This window comes from Callithrix jacchus, chromosome 15 (genome assembly GCF_049354715.1).
Source record: "Callithrix jacchus isolate 240 chromosome 15, calJac240_pri, whole genome shotgun sequence".
In the NCBI taxonomy this organism is placed as follows: Eukaryota; Metazoa; Chordata; class Mammalia; order Primates; family Cebidae; genus Callithrix; species Callithrix jacchus.
In genome coordinates this window covers 15,245,843-15,264,981 of record NC_133516.1, presented here as the reverse complement: position 1 = coordinate 15,264,981, position 19,139 = coordinate 15,245,843, and the positions used below count along the sequence as shown (strand labels likewise).

At 43.1% G+C, this 19,139-nt stretch overlaps 1 protein-coding gene across 12 annotated transcripts in view; it reads left to right on the top strand.

Annotated features, from left to right (window-relative positions):
• DGKG (diacylglycerol kinase gamma) overlaps positions 1-19,139 on the top strand; it is a 211,833-nt gene that overhangs the window by 50,881 nt on the left and 141,813 nt on the right. For all 12 annotated transcript variants that reach the window (XM_035274700.3, XM_035274698.3, XM_078350447.1 and 9 more), the window contains 3 exons: positions 5,626-5,702; positions 13,884-14,049; positions 14,604-14,666. In XM_035274700.3, coding sequence (XP_035130591.1) covers positions 5,626-5,702; positions 13,884-14,049; positions 14,604-14,666 — 306 coding nt within the window. The remainder of the gene's footprint in view (positions 1-5,625; positions 5,703-13,883; positions 14,050-14,603; positions 14,667-19,139) is intronic.

The window sequence follows — 19,139 nt, the reverse complement described above, 5'->3', positions numbered from 1 at the left end:
CCTATGTAACATCTGTGGCAGAGCCATCACTTCCACAGGCCAGTGGTCCTCAGCCTCGGCTCACGTTCAAATCACATGGAAGGTTTTGAATACTTCCAATGCTCTGCCCACACTTCCCAGATGATTTAATCACAGTGTGTAGGCATGGGGCCTGAGCATCAATATTATTTAAAGCTCCTCAAGTGATTTTAATAAGGAGCCAAGGTTGAGAACCATTACCATTTCTTTCTATGCCCCTGGGAATATAGGACATGTGGGACAAGTGTGACCAGCTCAATCCCTTTTCTAGCCTTCATTTATTCAGTAGATCTTTCTTGAATATCTATCTCTTTTTGCCAGGCAATGAGCTACATACTGGGGATGAATAGTGAATAGGAACTGAAGTTTAGCTGGGAGAATATGTGTGTAGCAAGCACATCAGTGCTTATGAAGCTGGGCTTCTCCCCTGTGCTTTCCACATGCTGCTTTGGGACCTGACTCCAGCTGGCTGAAGAGGTGGGCCTTTTGTTGCAGTGCTCCGGCCCTTCTGTTTTGACATTCTTTTTTCAGGACCCTCACCAAACTCTGCTCTTATTTTTGTGCATCTCACTGTGTAACTCCCTAGAGTAATTAGAAAATGTATTCATACATACGCGCCTTCATTGGAAGAAGGAAAATATGGATTTTATTTTTTTGCTCATGGGCCAACTTTCCCTTCCCCTCCGCTCAGGGACTCCACGTGCCCACCACTCATGGTCCCTCTACTCCATGGGTTATGTTCCTTTGTCCTCGGCACCATGATCTTTTCCGGGCTGTGACAGGCAAGCCTCAGCAGTTAGCCCCAGATCCACAGGCACACACACTGCTTTAGAGCTGCGTATCAAGGGAGGTCCATGAACCTGCAAAGTTGGTGTCACTTAGGATCTTATTCAGAATGTAGAATCTCAGGCTGTGGCCCAGTCCTATGGAATCTGCATTTTTACCAGAGCCCAATGTGACTCATGCACATTACAGTTTGACAGGCTCATAGAGAGCTTTGAGACGTGGAGAGTTACCATGTACCTTAGAATTCCACTCTCATATATGGATTTTCAGATTCACTTTTGAAAATGTTGATTTATAGTTATTACAAAGTTTAATAGTTTAATGGTCTAATGCTCAAATACTCTGTGTTCTTAACTAGACAACAGACTGTAAACATTGGGGTCTAGTCCTGGCAGCACAGCTAATATTCTGCTGTAAACACTGAAGTCTCTGATTTGTCTGCTTGTTCAGACGGAACACATCGTTGTCCCACACCAACAAGGCAACAAAGGTGTCTGTGTGTAGGGCCAAATTTTTCCCTTAAAAAGGCTTTGAATTTGCTCAAACACTAGGAACAGTGCTTGGTTTATGTCCCAGAGTTCTTGGCACATAAAGTATAAAAGACAGTTTTGGACTGAAAACTTCTTAGGGCACTAGTGACCTTGATCAAAGAGAAGGACTTTCTGAACACCCGATTTAGGGTGGATAATCCTGCTAATCTGGGTTAAAGCAAAACATACCCCTACCTTGCCAAGCAGCTGAACAAGCTGACCTGTTGGGTAGAGTTCTGGTGTTGTTCACTTAAACAGTGGATAATGTCTGCCAAGCACAGCAGTTTTAAATTTAGCAGAGTTATGAGCTTTTTTCCCTTGGCAATAAGTATTCCAGTTCAGGGGCTTTTTGAGATAGTCTTCATTTATGGCAAAAAAAAAATCACGTCAGAGAATGGCAGTCCTCAACCCTGACTGTATGTTCGAATTCCAGGAAGTTTTAAATTATACTGTTTCCCGGGTTCCTCAAGAGATGCCGACTTAATTCACCTGGGGTAAGGCCTGGGTTACAGTGTGTGTAGCGCTCCCCAGGTGATTTCAACATGCAGATAGGTTTGAGAACCTCTTTCATAGAGGAAGAGTTCTGTCCTCTCACTTTGCCAGCATTTGGTTATCCAATAATAACTGTGTCTCATTATTTAGAAAGGTTTAAAAAGTGTGACTTATGAGCTGAGTGCCCTTGAAAGAATCACTTAAATTCCATGAGCCTCGATTTCCTCTTCTCGAAAATAAGGATAATTATTACATTAGAGGGTAGTTGTGGGGATTTAAACAAAATATGTAAGGTGACTGGGACAGCATCTAGCACATAATAAGCACTCAACAAAATGGGAATTGTTACAAAGAGTTGTGGAAATGGCCCTATTTTGTACACTCAGAAATGGAACATGGTGTCCTCTGAGTCTAGTGGTGGTATTATGGTAAAGGCTTTGACAAAGGAATTTTCTGTGAGGTTATACTATTGGACCCACAGATGACACCTAAAATAAGATCAAGGAATGCTCAGAAGAAGTTCCTTTTCTGTCTTAAGATGAAACAGAATAAAGCAGTGGTCATCGAAGCAGATCAGTCATGCTTAATACCTACTTACTCCTCATGGAAAAAGAAACCCAACCCAGAAATCTGTTAAGAAGAAAACTGTTATCAAGTATCTAAGGACATCCAAGGAGAAAGTAATGTGTCCCAAATTTCAGCGTAAGGTTGATTCTCTTTTTTTAAAGGGTATTGATGCTAGAAACTTATGAAAGTCCATAAAGCAAATTGAAGTAGATGTCTGATGGGTAATCCACCTCACGGAAAGCTAGTTAGAAACCTCTTGGACTTTGTGTGTGTGTGTGTGTGTGTGTGTGTTTTCATTTAATTTCAAGCTATTAATCAAATATCTTAAATGTCTTTTCTATTTTTTCTTTTTAAAACCTCTGTTTATTTTATGTGAACATATGATGAATTTATGTGAATTTATATATCACACATTTAAATATAAAGCAGAATTTTGAAAATAGAGCAGCAGCACTTTAGAATCAAAGGAATTCTGCTAGGGTGAATGGTGGAATATCCAAGATGAGATGATAACATCAAAACATCGTACATTCCATTGAAATCACTCTATTGGTTCTCAACCAAAATGCTAACTCTACACTCTTCTTGCAGGAGTCATACCAGTGGTACCCATGTTCTCAAATGTTTATTTTTTTTTAATTGGTCATTGTGGCTGAGCTAACAACCTCTCATTAAAATAGGTTCTAAAATGTAGGATTTGTTTTCCTAAACAATTAAGCTACTTGTGGAATAACTTGAATATATGTATGATGTTAACTGAGCTCTGGTCTCATTCTAACTGCTCTTCCGTCCTGTTTACAGAGTGATCTTTAGAAAACAGAGACCAGGTTATATTAGTTCACCATTCAAAAAATCTTTAACCATTTCAAATCAATGTTCTTAACTCTACCTTCAAGACTCTCCACAAACCTGGCCACAAACTATTCTCTGGTTCTAACTTGTCCTAAACCTTCTGTGGTGCCCATCTCTGCACCATTGCTACCTTTGTCTCTTCCAAAAATAGCCTTTCAACTTCATATCTGCTTTTACGAAACTTACCCAGTCTTTATGCTCCAGCTCAAATGCTACCTCCCCCACCTTCATCTTAATTTTCCTTCTTTCCCACTTGGTGTTTCATAGAACTTCATATCATTGTGTCACATTTAATTACATCTTTCTTTAAGTTAACAAATGTTTAGGAAGCTATGGTGAATAACGCTCAAGGGAAAAGACCATATACTTTTGAGCCAGACTAGACCTGAGTTACAACCCTGGCTCTTGAGCAAGTCAAATTAATTTTTCTGAATTTCAGCTTCTCATCTGTAAACAGAAGAAAATGCTTGCATGGATTTGTAGAGGAGAGTTTATGAGACTATGCAGGTGAAGGTCTCCAGTAAGGGACAGCTATTAGTAGCACAATTATTTAGACCATCTTTCCCACTGGTCCATTAACAGTATCTTGCCACATCTTACCCTCCATAGTGTTTTCTGAATTGAATGGAAGCAGCCCAAATTGACAGCATCTGCTGCTTGGCTCTTACGGAGCTATTAGTTTTTCAATGTCTGTTTTGAATTTCAGAAAGAAATTTCCATTTTTAGGCAACAGAAGCATTTTCCTGTGGTATTTCAATATGTCTCAATCCTGGAATGATTAGAACTTCTGCTTGATTGAATCTAAGTCAGCAAAGCTGTGGAGAACAGCCCAGCCCATGAATATGTCTACTTTACTTAGGCTTAAGAGACCTTCACCTTTTGTACAAGGAGCCTGAGCAACAAAACACACTGTGTGGGCTTTTAATAACATTGTCCTTTGGCTCAGATATTTAAATATCAACAACAACGGAGCTTGGAAAGCTCTTAATTATCCACAATATTAGGAGACAGGGAGAGCAAGGTCATAGAAACCCTGGTTTGTTTTGATGTCAAGAATGCTGATAGCTACAAAAGATTCACTCATTATGTGTTTTTAATAACAACTATTGAGTCTCTTTTCTGGATTCCCAATGTCTTTATAAAATTCCAAAAAGAAGCAGGCAGTCTTATCTCCAGTTGCTTCTGAATTATTTCCTATAGAAAACAGCATTTCTAAACCACCATCTTTTATGAATTATCTGAGTCTCTCTTTATCCTCTTCCAATGTAAATGCAACATAGAGGGAACATTAAGGGAAAATCGTGGCGGGGTGTGGAGGCCTCAATTTTCAGAGGAAAATCTCCTGACTGTCAGAAATATGTGAGAAATACCATGGGAACATAAAATCAACCATGCTAATTATGAGGCATAATTGAGGTTATGTTTTGTGTGTCAGAATGAGTAGCTCAATTTTCTCCATCAAGATAAAAAATAAAAATCAAGAAAAAAAGGGACAGAGCTGTCAAGATTCTAGAAGTAGAAGAAACTATCTTGCAGTAGCCTACAACAGTGTTTCAGCACCAAGGACAGAACCTTACTGGGTTTAGTGCCCACCCATCTTACATAATGAATTTTCAATGTTTTGAAATTTTCACTCAGATGCTTATATACTCATCTACATATTGTTTTTCTGAGCCCTAGTTACACGTCAGACCTTAGTATGATAGACAAAGACTCACCAGCCAGTTAACAGCTCTCAAGGTTAAGCTGAAGGAGGAGATGAGCAAGATACGCAAGTTAATAACTATAACACTATATGACAAGCGCTATTACATAGTTGTGTACAAGTCATGTGGGAGCCAACTAATGGAATGCTTAACTCTGACTGGTGCAAAGAAAGACTTTACAAAGGAATTGACGTTTGAGCTGGATATTGAAGATTGAGTGAAAATTGCAAGACAGAGTAGAAACACCATGAAAGAGTACACAGTATGTTCAGGGATGTCTGGGAATGTAATCTGATATGGCTGAAACATAGAGCAAATAGGGAAATGAGAAATAGGGTAGATAAAATCACCAAGGGCTTGTATTTCAAGTCAAGGGCTTATTTATATTCCAAGCTAAGGATGGTAAGCTTTATCCTGGGGGAACAGAAAGCCCTTGAATGGTTTGGAGTATGGATATGATCTGATCAGATTTGTGTTTCAGAAAGATAATTTAGATGCAAGGGGGAAATCAGACTGAAAAAAAGAAGTGAGAGGGCAAAGGGCAGAAGAGGATCACATTTCTCCAGATTTTCTGGGACTGAGGGGCAGCTCCAATATAAACATGGGGTGGGATTTATTTGGCCCAGCTCTGATTAGCTGTTTGCCAGTGTTTCACATGTGAATTTTCTCTTCAGATTCCTCCAAGAAGATAAAGGATGTCTTGACGGAATTTAATGAGAGTGGAAGCCTCAAACAATATGACCCACATGAGGTAAGAACATATCCATTTTAAGTCTTTTAAAAATCCTGTGTTTTAGCCTTTCCATAATTTGTTTCCCTCTTGGAGACTTTGCTTGCCTTGAAGAACTCACTCCACAACATGTTTTCTCCTACGTCTCAAGTGAGCCATTTGTGCTATGTGGAATTCTATGTTTCCCAAGCGCATGCACTCATCCCACTGTCCTAGAAGACGACCACTACTTCTCGTCTGCTCAGATCTCTCCTCCTCTCCTCATTCTCAGTTAACAACTGAGTTTTCTACTTCACTGAAAACGTAGAAACAAACAGAAAAGATATTTCACAAGCTCCTTCCCCCATGTGCCCACCTACCTCTATCTTTTCTTCTGTAACCAGGGATGAACTCTCCATATTCCTGTCTACATCCAGCTCCACGTGTGCACTCAACCCTATCCTCTTTTGACCTACTGACAGGTGTTGCTTCAGCAACATGTCTTCCTGAGACTCCCTCTTTCCCTCCCTCCTTCTCCCTCCTTTTCTCTCTATATCTTTATCTCTGTCTTCTTCACATCAACTTTCCTCTCTATATTTTATTTTTCCCATAAACATGTAAACATACTGTTATTTCTTGTATATTAAAAAACATTTTTTGACTCCACTTCCTCCTCTAGGTACCACCTCATTTCCCTCCTTTGTTTTATAGCAAAACCATACAAAAGACTTGTCTATACTCATTGCCTGCAAGTTCTCTTCTTCCTACTTTCTTGAAATGGCTTCCATCAGTCTATAACCTCACTCTTCCACTAAAACCACTAGTCAAGATAGCCAAGGGCCTCCCTATGGCTAAATCCAATAGCAATTTTGCTCAACACCACTGGACATAATTGGTCAAGCCATCCTCCATTTTCTTCACTTGGTTTTAAGACGCTACATTGTCCTGACTTTCTTCTTACCCCCTACTTGACATTTACACTTAAAAATAAAATAGGTATCTCAAATTTAACATGAGCTAAACTAATATGTCCTTAATCTTCCCCTATAAAGCCTGTTTTCCCAGCAGTCTTCCCCATTTCAGTAAACGGCAACTCTACTCTTCAAGTTATTCAACCTTAAACTGTGGAGTCATCATCAACTTTTGTCTTTCACATCCCGCATCTAATTCATAGGCAACTTCTGTTACATCAACCTTCAAAATATATCCAAAATGCAGACACATCTCACCACTTGCACTGCTAGCATCCTGACCTGAGTCATTACCATACTTTGCCCAGATTATTGCAAGAGTCTCCTAACTGGTCTCCTTGCTTCTGCCCTTGCTGCTTCAATCTATTCTTCACACACATCCTAAGCAATCTGTTAAACCTTACATCAGAGCTTGTCACTGCTCTACTCCACAATCTCCCATGTTTTCCCCCACCCCTACTCAGAGTAAACGTGAAGGTCATTGCAATATGCACCTCCCCCTGCTGTCTGACCTCATCTCTTGCCACTCTCCCTATCTTCATTCCTTTTCAGCATATTAGCCTTCTTGATGCTACCAAACAAGCCAGTGTCACCATAACCTCAGCACCATTGCACTTCCTGTTACTGCTTCTTAGACTGTCCCTCCTCAGCACATCACATTGTCCATTATCTTACCACCTTCCAGCCTATGCTCAAGTAATCTTCTCAGTGATCATTACCTTCTTCATCTAAAACTTGAGGCCCTCTTTCCCGACACTTCCTATCCCCCTGCTCTGCATTATTTTCCTCCTAAGTACTTCTCATCACCTGTCACAAGATATAATTCACTTAAGTAATTGTCTGTCTCTCCCACTAGAATATTTTTGTTCACTGCTGTGTCTTCAGTACCTAGAAAAGTATCTGGCTCATAGCAGGCATTCGATAAATATTTGTGGACTGAATAAATGAATGTAAGACCTCCCCCCCTACTTTCAAATTCAATGAATCTAACATTTCTTGGGCTCCTATGCACTGTGCTGGGCACTGTCAAAGGCATAAACATATAGAAGTACAGTTGCTGCCCTCCAGGACTTACTTCCTACTGGCAGGGTCCGGTGTGAAAGCCATGACCCTGGAATTACATGGTCTTAGGTTAGACTTCTACCTCTGCCATCAACAAGCAATGTGGTCTTGAATAATATTTCACATCTCTTAGCCTCACTTTCCTCATCTATAAACTGTACACAACAAAAAAAAAGCCTTGAAGTTTATGGATGAGTGATCAAATGAAAGGATCTTTGCAAAGTAGCTAACACCCTACAGGTCACTTAAAAAATTGTACCTATTATTACCCCTCGTCCGTCCCCTTTCCCCAGAATGTTTTTAACTCAATTCCCCTTTCTCTGCTCCTGAGTCCTTTTATGAGGACTAACCGTGGAAAAGTAGCTGATCTGCAGGACTAACGTAGGGAGAGGCTGGCCGCTTTCTTATTCACATTGTCATCCGTTGAACAAAACTGAGTCAGCACCTTCTCTGCTGGACACTGGAAATGAATCAACAGAGCCTGTGCCCTCAAGGCACACCTAAGAGGGGCTTTGGATAAAATGCACCAGTTGCAGAGAGAATGAAGCATGAGGAAGGTTGCCAGAACAGGGGCGAGATTGAGAATGCACCATTTCAAAGAACATTCCTGAGGAGAAACCATGCAGAGAAGACAGCAGAGCCAGCAAAGGACTCACTGCCCCACACCCCACACATCCAGCTCTAAAAACATGAGAACAAAGCCTGGCGGGGGCTGCTAATCGGCTTGTCTGCCCTGGGGCTGATGAGTGGGAGAGGAACAATTTGGTCAGGGCCACCACAGGTGTGGAGGCCATGGGAGCTTTCAGGAGCAGGGAGCAGCTTGGCTGCTATGAGAACGCAGCCACCCTCGCCTCTGTCGGGGCTGGCCCCCACTTTTTGTATGCCAGGCACTGCTGTGTCCCAGGGGAGCTCTGTCACTCTGATTTCATTCTCTCACACAGTGCAGCTGACTTCTAGTAGGTGTAATACCATGGCACGGGGTTAGGGAAACAAGAAGGGTTTAATTTCTCTTGAGTTTGATGGCTTACTGCTGCTGAAATGTCTCAATGAGAAACGAGTTAGCTGTGGGAAGGGGCAGATCACTGGCAAAGCCAGGGCGAGAAGGAAAGTTTGCAGAGTGGCAGAGCTGCATCTAGTCATGATGAACACGTGCTTGCCCATCAGGACCACTGATTCCTTGGAGAGCAGAGTGGCGGCAGACAGCTAGAGAGTGGACAAAACCCACTGTAGCAAAAGAGGCAGGTGGGTTGGTGGCACCGTGAGCCTGGACCCAGACACCTGAGCACAAATCCCAGGTCTGCCACATGCTTTGTGCTCTTCAGCAAGTTATTTATGTTGTCCAAATGTGTTTTATCCCCATAATGACAGTAACAGTTCTTCCTCACACTGCTGTCTTGAGAATTGAAGTCCCTGATGCATGCTAAGCTCTCCATCTAATTCTGCTCCCTTCTTGGTTTGTGTAAGGATTGACACACCGTCTTTAAGCAGGTTGCAGCAGGAGTAAATTTCCCAGCTAATTTCTGCATAAAAGGTGCTGGGGCCAACAGAGTTCCTTTGGCCTGAACCATGACCATGCCTGGGATGTTATTCTAGGTCTCAGAGAATAATCGCCAGCATGCCTCATAGTGGTTGGTCATCTGGTTTGGGCACAATCCCTAGCTACTCCCTAGTTAGTCTCCCGTCATGCATTTACTCATCAGCTACTCTGCTCCTGGCCTGTACTTTTAAAGAACTTTTGTATAACCCAGATATCACCTTGAGAGTGTGGCACACTGCTGCATGTCTTTGCCTGCTGAACATGGGGTGCTGGGAGGGAGTGTCAGGGAGCACTATGCCAGCTCTGAAACCTGTGACAGATAAAGTAGCAGGAGCAGTAGACTAGGAGTCAGGAGGTCTGGCTTCTGGTTTTACTCTGGTGCTAGTTCACAGGGGCTCATCACTGAATTTCCTGAGCCTCGGGCATCAGAAGACCCAGCCCCCTCTAAGGCTCTTCTGGTCTGCATGTTCTATGCTTCACCTAAGAGAGTGAACTCGTCCAATCATGCATGTTCCTATCCTAGAGAATAGGATTCTGTGCATTTTCAGTTCCATCAGTATTATTTTCCGAGCTCTCCTAACAGTTTGTCGACTCTTTTCCTATGGCACTCGCCACTGACGACCATGCATTGCAATTATTTCAGTATCTTGACCTCTTATATAACACGGACTCTTTGGAGATGTGGTCCCATACCTAATTCGTTGGTATGTTCTTCATTGGTGCCCAGCACGGTTCCTTGTACTTAAGATGCTCAATAATTTATTTCTCATTGAGATGTTTTAGCGGCGGTAAGCCATCAAACTCAAGACAAATTAAATCCTTCCTGTTTCCCTAACCCCATGCCATGCCATTATACCTACTACTTGGGGTGTGTGTGTGTGTGTGTGTGTATCTCAAGCACATTTCCCCCCTTTTTCCAATCTGTTTCTTCTTCAGCAACTTGTGAGTGGGGATATATATATATATCCATTTAATCCATATAATCCAGGGGCCAGCCACCAGGCTATTCTTGAGGTGCACTGATTAGTACTCATCATCTGTTCATATACCTATGAAGAACCTTGTGGTAGGTGGTGTAGGGGATTCAAAGATAAAAGAAGACATTCTCACTACCTTCTAGGAGCTCTGGATCAAGTAGAAGAACCAAGGTATGTCACAAACAACTATATATTAATGCAGAACAGCAGATGTGAGTGTCACAAAACAGGAACCAAGGTGCAAAGTATGGAAATTCAGAGACAGAGATCTTAAGGCTTTCTGGAAAAGGTGGCATTTGGGTTGGGCCTTAAAGCATGACTTAACACATGGAGATGGAAGCAGCTTGTGCAGGGTAGAGTACATAGAGGCCTGGTCAGAGGTCGGCATGGACAGAGTGCATACGTGCACATAGAGAATAATAGGAGAAAATGCCAGAATCATCTCAGAGCTCAAAGTAACTACCAATCTAGGTTGAAGGGGATTATTGGAGGCTGTGAATCCCAAAGGTCTAGGAGAGTATACAGGATGCTCTGTTGGACTGAAGAACACGGCATATTAGACCTTCTATTTACATTCATCTAATTTCCATTTGCCAATTTCATTTTGCAAATATTTTACAATGTATAGTGTAAGAACACAGTAGTGCATCAGCTGATCTTAGTTCCATTCCATGGGCAATTAAAAATGATGGAAAGTTTTTTAGTAGAGAAGCAATCTTATCAGAGTTGTGCTTTAGGAAGATGAATATGGCAAGGATAGGTAAGATAGGTGAGAGAACCAACAGATGTGCATGGGGATAAGGAAGACTTGGAGAGGTATTGCAGTGGTCCAGGTGAGATATACGTAACACAAGCCAGAACCCAGGAATTTTGGTGATGGCAGCAGGAACAATGGACATAGAAAAGGTCTGGATGTGACAGACATTGCAGAAGAACAGTAGACAGAAGGAAAGGACAAGAACTAGTCTCAGACACAGAGTTCAAAGCTGAGCCTGTAATGTTGGGAGCATAATAGCATCATTGGCATTAACAGAAATTATAAAGTCAGGAAGAAGAACCGATTTTCAGGGAGCAAGCGAATTGGAGTTTAGAACTTGAGATCTTCTAGTTCAGCACCCACAATTTGCTGAAAAAGAAACAGATTGGAAAAAAGGAGAAAATGCACTTGGTCTGAGACCAGTCACAAGGTTTCTTGAGTCTCATGTGATCTTGTCTGATGATCTTTTGGCTTTGGTTTTTTACAGCATTTTGTTAGACTGTTTAAACTTTATTTTTATTGTATCATTTAGTACAGTCTGCTCTCTGGAAATATTTTATTCTGATAGTTTTCATTTGATGCTAGCTGAAGGAGATTAATACTACACTTTGGAACTGAAAACTACCTTTTAAAATAGCACTTGTCAATTAAAGTGGTACAAAAAGACAATACCAAAAGAGCTTTAGAAACAAATTAATGAATAACAGTACCACCAGCAAATATTCAGTGAAACCAAAGTAGAGAATGAAGAGAACCAAAATAGAACAACTCCATGGAAAATAGAGAGTTTTAGAAAGAAGAGAGGATGAAATGCTGCAGACAGGCCAAAGACAAGAAAGTCTAAAAAGAGATGATTATATCTGTGACATTCAACAAAGCAGGTTCAGAAGTAATGGGCTAGGATCCAATCTAAATGGGATTAAGGAGGTGAAGAGGCTAGTCTGGTCTGCTTGGAGAAATTTGAAAGGAAAGGGGAGAAGGATGGGCCAGTAGTTCTGGCAGATAGCAATTTCTTTGAAATAGTGGACATTTAACATACTTGCAGGCAGATGAAAAGAAAATGCTGGAGATGCAATTAGAGCCAGTGAGGATGGAATCAAGGGTCATATCGGATGGGTTGCAGCTGAAGAGGAGGGGTCAGGCACAGTGGCTCATGCCAGTAATCCCAGCACTTTGGGAGGCCAAGGCAGGCAGATCACTTGAGGTCAGTAGTTCAAGATCAGCCTGGCCAACATGGTGAAACCCCGTCTCTACTAAAAATACAAAAATTAGCCAGGCATGGTGGCACGCACCTGTAATCTCAGCTACTCAGGAGGCTGAGGCAGGAGAATCACTTGAACTCAGGAGGTAGAGGTTGCAGTGAGCTGAGATCGTGCCACAACATTTCAGCCTGGGTGACAGAGCAAGACTCTGTCTTAAAAAAAAAGAGAGAGGAGGAAGAAAAGATTTTGTTATTGTATATTAGGAAAAAGGAAGACAATGTGGGAGGAAGGGACATTCTGAAGCAATGAAGCTATAAAGACAGAGAGGGATAGAAAGACTGTGAAATAAAGAGGCACAGAGACTCAGGGACAGAAAAGGAGCAGAGAGATGGGTGGCTGTCACAAGGAATGTGAGTCCACCATTTGCTTAGAGTTCCCCTAATCTGGTAGAAGCCTCTGTCCAGCTGAATCAGACATCTTTCACTCCGCAAAGGAGATGAATAGAACAGCCAAGCCTGGGGCTAAAGAGAAATTTCTTTGTGAGCTCCCAGTGGGGTGGGGAGACCATTACTCACTTTTAAGGCCAAGATTTTGAAGCCGAACTTGTTTGTACACATGTAAGCCAGTCCCTGGTTCGGAGAAGCCTCCCAGATCTCCTAGAACAGACAAGGGGTTAAATGCTACCAACATTTTGATGGGAGCACCAAGTAGGCTCCTGAAAAGGGATTTTATTCTCATGGCGTCTATTATTCACAGAAGCCTGCACAGCAGATCTCGGAGTAGTGCTTCCTCAAATGATTTTCAGGAGCATCTGCCGATTTGATGAAGAATCTGATGCCATCAAACACAAGCCAGTGATGACTCACTGCAAACTGTTGTTGTTGAGTGTTTGCTGAGTACAGCAGCCCTTTCTGGCATAGCTGCTCCCAGCCTGGGACCAGAAGCCAGGCGGTACTGGGAGAGACACAGCAGGAAGAGGGTCTAGTTTTTGGCATATCGCTTGGTTCTACCTTCTGTCGTTGGCTTCCTGCTCTTCTCCTGGTGCCTAAAACCTTCACAAGGACATGTTTTGAGAAGCAGCTGAGCCAGAGCCACACCCCCCACCGCCCTGTTTCATTTGAGGGTTTTTCCAGAGAAGATAAGGACTATGAAAGATGGAGCCTGCTTTTTTCTCTTCCAGGTCTTTCCTACTTTGTGAGACCTGAATATTCGGGACTCACATCCGTCAAGGCACAAGAGGAAAACCAAGATACTGTAGAAGAACCACTTCTTTCCATTATGTTTTCAACTACATCCTTCTTCATCTTAACTAGGATTCCAGGGCACAGACCTTGTCCCCGCTCATGAGAGCCACATTCCTCGCACGGGCCTGGGCTAAGGCAGAGCCCTGCACTGTGGCCTCCACTCCCTGGGTTCTCTCCAACACCTCACTTTCTATCTAAATGTAATGACATCCTCTCTTATTACAAGAGCCTGCCCTGGTTGTGTGCCCCACCAACCCCCAATATGCAACCTCAGCATTTCTCATATGCATCTCCTACACCCTGTGCCTGTCATTCTCTATCACTTCCCTGGCCTGCCCCCATCAGCTCCTCTACTTCCTGCTGCCTCCCTTTCCATTTCTTTCACCTGCCGTCTTTTCTACTCCTTTCCCTTCTCTCTTCCTCTCTCTCCGTTTGCTTCTCTTCACTGACTTTGCCCTTCTGCTCCTTCTCAGCCGATTAGCTATGATGTCTTCAAGCTGTTCATGAGGGCGTACCTGGAGGTGGACCTTCCCCAGCCACTGAGCACTCACCTCTTCCTGGCCTTCAGCCAGAAGCCCAGACAGGAGACCCCTGACCACCCCAAGGAGGGGGCCAGCAACAGCGAGGCCAGCGGCCCAGGTACACAGACCAACTTTTTCCAAGATGAGCAGACCTGTGTAGCTCTCACCGCTGCCACTGCCTCAGGCTGCATTCCTGGAGGTTGCCCTGAACATAGTAACTGCCCCAAGGGAGAGCAATGCCTTTCCTCATAAGGCCTTACAGGAAGCCCTGTCTGATGAACCTCTTAGCAAGAGGAAGCATAATTCCTGCCACTATGGATAAAAGAGCAGAATAAGGAAAGAGGAGACACAAAATAATGCGTGGCGGGGGAGAGAGCCTTCAGCAAAGGTTGATGGTCCACAGATCGAGCACATTCAGCTTCTGCATCCAAACCTGAACTAGCCTAGAAGTATTAGAGGAGAGGGAAGCCAAGATCCCTGTCTTCCTGGAGCTTGGGGTGTAATGGGGGAGACACAGCCAACCCCAATAAATGAGCATGAACCCAGTTGACAGTAACCCAGAGACATGGACATGACCTGGGTGAACCAGGTCCCATGGGGAGGTCCTGTACCTGCCTTTCAAAGAAGCTGGAGGGCCTGGGTTGGTCTTTAAATCTTCTTTTTGTTCCTCAGATTCTAATATACAGAATGCAGATAATGCCACTAAAGCAGACGAAGCCTGTGCCCCTGATACTGGTAAGTCTTTGGAATATAAGATTTGCGGGAGAAGTAGGGAATACCTCATCCTTGGGGAGAAGTGGGGAAACCTAACCAGCCGTGCTGTCCTTACGTAATTGTGGCCCCTTACGCAGATCTGGTCCTCCTGCAGCCTTCAGAACCTCCAGCTCTGAGGCTCCTGTCATTTGAATGTTCTGGGATTCTGAGGCTGGGTAAATGTTCTTGCTTCACTTGCCCTGGAACAGGGCAGGTCGGGACATGGGACAGTTTGCTGGACATTTACCTCTGATACATCTGCCTGCCCAGAAAGTGGAGAAAGTGGAGCACCTGAGAGAGAGAGAGAGAGAGAGAGGGAGTGTGTGTGTGTGTGTGTGTGTGTGTGTGTGTGTGTGTGTGTGTGTAAGAGAGAGAGAGAGAGAGAGAAGAAGAGGTGGCTGTGGCTCTAAGGCTGAGGTGCAGATGACTCTACCAGTGGGTGGCTGAAGAGGAATAAGTCGAGAGGGTAAAAGTGTGTCCTGGTTGACTTCCAACAACATATATAAACTATTCTGAGTAAGTTGGGGATTTGCTAGTAAGTTAGCAAGGGAAGCTAGCTCAAATAGTCTTGAAGATGTATTTGCCAGGCATCAGTTCATTATACATTTCATCTAAGCTTCACAATCACACCACTTCACACATGAGGAACTGAGACCGTAAGAGATTATATACCACTGGTATGACCCGTGGAGCCAGGGATTCAATCCAGAGTCATCCAATGTCAAGGCTCCTGCTGCCTTTCCGATACCAAGAGAGGACACAGTGGTCCTGGTGGTGTGTTTGGTTCCTGTGCCATAGGCAAGGCTGCACTCTCAGTGCGGCTGCTGTAGTGGTGCCCATAGGCAGCAGGTTGTGAGAGACGTGGACTGTGAGAGACGTGGAATCTTCCCTGACATGTTTATCAGTGGGAAGCCATTCCTCTCTGCTGCTGGCAGGCCAGGCCCAAGACCAGACACTCCCATGAAAATGAGAAATAAAGGTTACCATACTTAATTTCTGTTCTCATATTCAATACAAATGTCCTGGGTACTATCACCTCAGGTTGGGTCAGGCAATAGAGCATGTTGCTTAAGAAGCCAGACTGCCTGGGTTTGACCCCCAGAGCCAACACGACCTAGCTCTGTAACTGTGGGCATGTTTGAACAATGTCTCTGTGCCTCAGTGTCCCCAAGTAAGATAACAAATGTTGTTGTGGAGGTTAATTGAATTAGATATGTTGATGCTTAGAACAGTGCCTGGCACACAGGAAATGTTCAATAATATTAGCAGTATTATTCAGGCCACCTTCCACAAGTATACTTTATTCTTTTCTTTTTTTTGAGATAAGGTCTTGCTCTATCACCCACGCTGGAGTGCAGTGATACAATCTTAACTTACTGCAGCCTCAACCTCCCAGGTTCAAGCTATTGTTGTGCATCAGCCTCCTGAATAGCTGGTATTACAAGAGTGTGCTACCACGCCTGGCTAATCTTTGTAGTTTTTTAGTAGAGATGGGGTTTCGCCATATTGGCCAGGCTGGTCTCGAACTCCTGACCTCAAGTGATCCACCCACTTCAGCCTCCCAATGTGCTGGGATTACAAGCATGAGTCACCGCACTCAAACCGTAAGTATATTCTGTTCTTAACTCAGTATGGTCCACCATTATGTCCTTCGGTCTGCACCCTCAGTCTTCAAGTACATCAGTTGGCCATCCTCCTCTCGTGAAAGGTCTCTCATGGGCTCTCTTTCTTCTAGGTTGCTCCTGAAGCTTTCAATACAAAGACTCAGAGAGTCAGACTTTTTTTTTTTTTTTTAACTGTGCATTATCATTTTATTGAAAAGCTTTATATATATCCAATAGTGAATTCCAGCTCTTGGGATGGACCTGGGGAAAAAGAATGCAGTTTTAATATTTTAAATATATATAAAACAAGATAGAAAAACTACAACTGAAGGAGAAGGGGAACTAATTGCAACAGGGAAGTGGGATGAGAGAATTTCTTCCATGTAGTTCTAATCTTTCTTCCTGTCACAGCAAAAAGAGAACTGGAAGGATTATTGAGTTTTCAGTGTTTAACTGGTGAGATAAACAGTTCATGATAGATGGAAAGCAGAGCATGGTTGGGGAAACACAGTTACCCCTGGATCAGAAGCTCAGCAAACTCCAGGCTGTGCACAGAGCACCAGAAAGCAAGGACTAGGAGCAGCTGTGCCTTCTCAATGGCTTCAGGGACAGCAGCAGGGCAAGACTCCACAAAAGTGCTGGCTCATTCATGCCCTGCCCAGCGCCCCACTCAGCCATGCTGGTCCATGGCCCCTTGGTGAAATGAACTTAATCCATAGATAACTCTTACATCTTCTATGCACTAGAGAAGGCATACGCTGGCATAAATCATTCTCATGCTAGGGAGGAAAGGGTGGAACTAGGAGCTCTGAGATTTTAAACTCCCAGCAAGAAACTCAGTGATGAAAAGCATCCTGCCCCAAATTCTTAACCCTGAGACTTTCTTATCCCATGTGTCTGGAACTTCAAGAGGGACCTGGAAGAAGATACCATTCACTCCTGGAGGTTCTAAATTGTCTGGGCAGGTTTTGTTTTAGTGGCTAATGTTTCTGAGGTACCAAGGAAGGACTTATTGGGGACAAGTCATTATGTGATGTTTGAGAAAAGACGATGGATGATGATAATGGAGGTTAGCTGACTTATTGGACCTCCATGTGTATTTGCAATAGTTGTATCATTCTAGGTCTAAAGGAGAAACTTCCAGAGATTTCCTCCTGGAGAAGCAATTTCATGATGTACCATATTCCTTGTGCATGGGAAAAATCAGCCCCCTGTGGTAAAATCATGAAAGGGCGATTATCTGACTCTTGGCCCAAAGAGGTATATAGCATTTTTTCATCTTCTTTTGAGACTTGAGATTTAAAAGGAAAAAAACCTTTTCCTGCTAGGTCCTTTCCCACAGATGTCTTAATTAGATGTCCCTGTTTATCAAAAGCAAGAATTATAGGTCAGGTGGTCACCACAGAGAGGGGCCCCTGCCAACAAGAAACAGCCAAGTCCTGGACTTACCTTCAGTCAGGCCATCTGCTGAAAAGACCAGCCTTTTCCTGTTGCCCAGGTGGAAGCTAGAGGACGAACTTAGATTCTCATTTCATGTGGCCTGTCTAGGCCTATCAGATCAGTCTCCAAGCTCAGATCTAGCAAAGCCTACTTCATTCCCAGAGCCAGGCAGGTATGTGCTTGTGCCCATAGAGACAGCAGAGCAGGGCTTTCAGAGTCCAGAATTTGGCTTAGAGGCCTGAGCAATCTGTCACTGTCAGAATGTCAGCTTAGGAAAGGCTGAGCTCACCCTTCGCTTGATGAAGGCCCAGGACTAACAAGGAGAACTTCAGTATCCTGGTGTTTGATTAGTTTCTCAGGCTGCCAAGATGTTTCAGCAACTTGGAATATTGAAGTCTCGAGGAAAATCTCCCAATATTTTGTGTTAGTTTTTCCAAATTAGAAAAGCAATATGTTCACATTGTAAGGTATTGAAGGACCCAAAAAAATAAAGAAACAACAAAAATTTTGAACATATAGAACATCAAGAGTGTTCTATGTTATGTGTTCGATTATGCCGTACTCCCTAACCAGAAGGGAGCAAGTAACACAGATGCCAGGAGAGAAAGGGGAACCAGTCAGGTCTGCCCAAGAACCCTCACATGAAAGGGTTCGCTACATGGCTCGAGGACAGAACCTCTCTGATCCAGAAGAGGGTGTTGGCCTTTTACTGGTGGTACCTGAGGGACGTGCTCAGATGGCCATAGGTTAGGGGTATTTCATGTAAGGCAGAATGAAGAGGAAGGACACTAATGAGACAGTGTCAGTGTCTCTCAGTCTTCCTGGACGCCTGCAACTCTATGACAGGAGTGAGCAGTAGACTTCAATAAAAACTAGAGCAATGGTTCACGATCCAAGGATTGAAGTATAAACTAGCATAAATTGTGTGTGTTAAGTGTATAATTAATAATACGTTTTGACATCTGTACATACCTGTAAAACTAGCACCACAATTAATATAATGAACACACCCATCATCTCTAAAAATTTTCTTTATGATCCCTTTCTTCCACCCTCCTTACCTGCCCACGCTTCATCCCCATACATCCCCTGATCTGCTTTCTGTCATATATATTAGATTGCATTGTCCAGATTTTATGTAGATGGAATCATACACCGTCCACTCCTTTGGGTCTGCCTTTTATCACTCCACATAATAATTTTGAGATGTATCCACTTTGTATGTATCAATAATTCACATATTTTAGTTGCTGATTAGTGTTTGAATAGATAGATATTCCACAATTTGTCTATTAACCTACTGACGGACATTTAGACTGCTTCCAGTTTACGATTATTATAAATAAAAGTGTTATAAATATTCTTGTGCTTTAATGATGTTGAATATCTTTTTATATGCTTAATTTGGTCT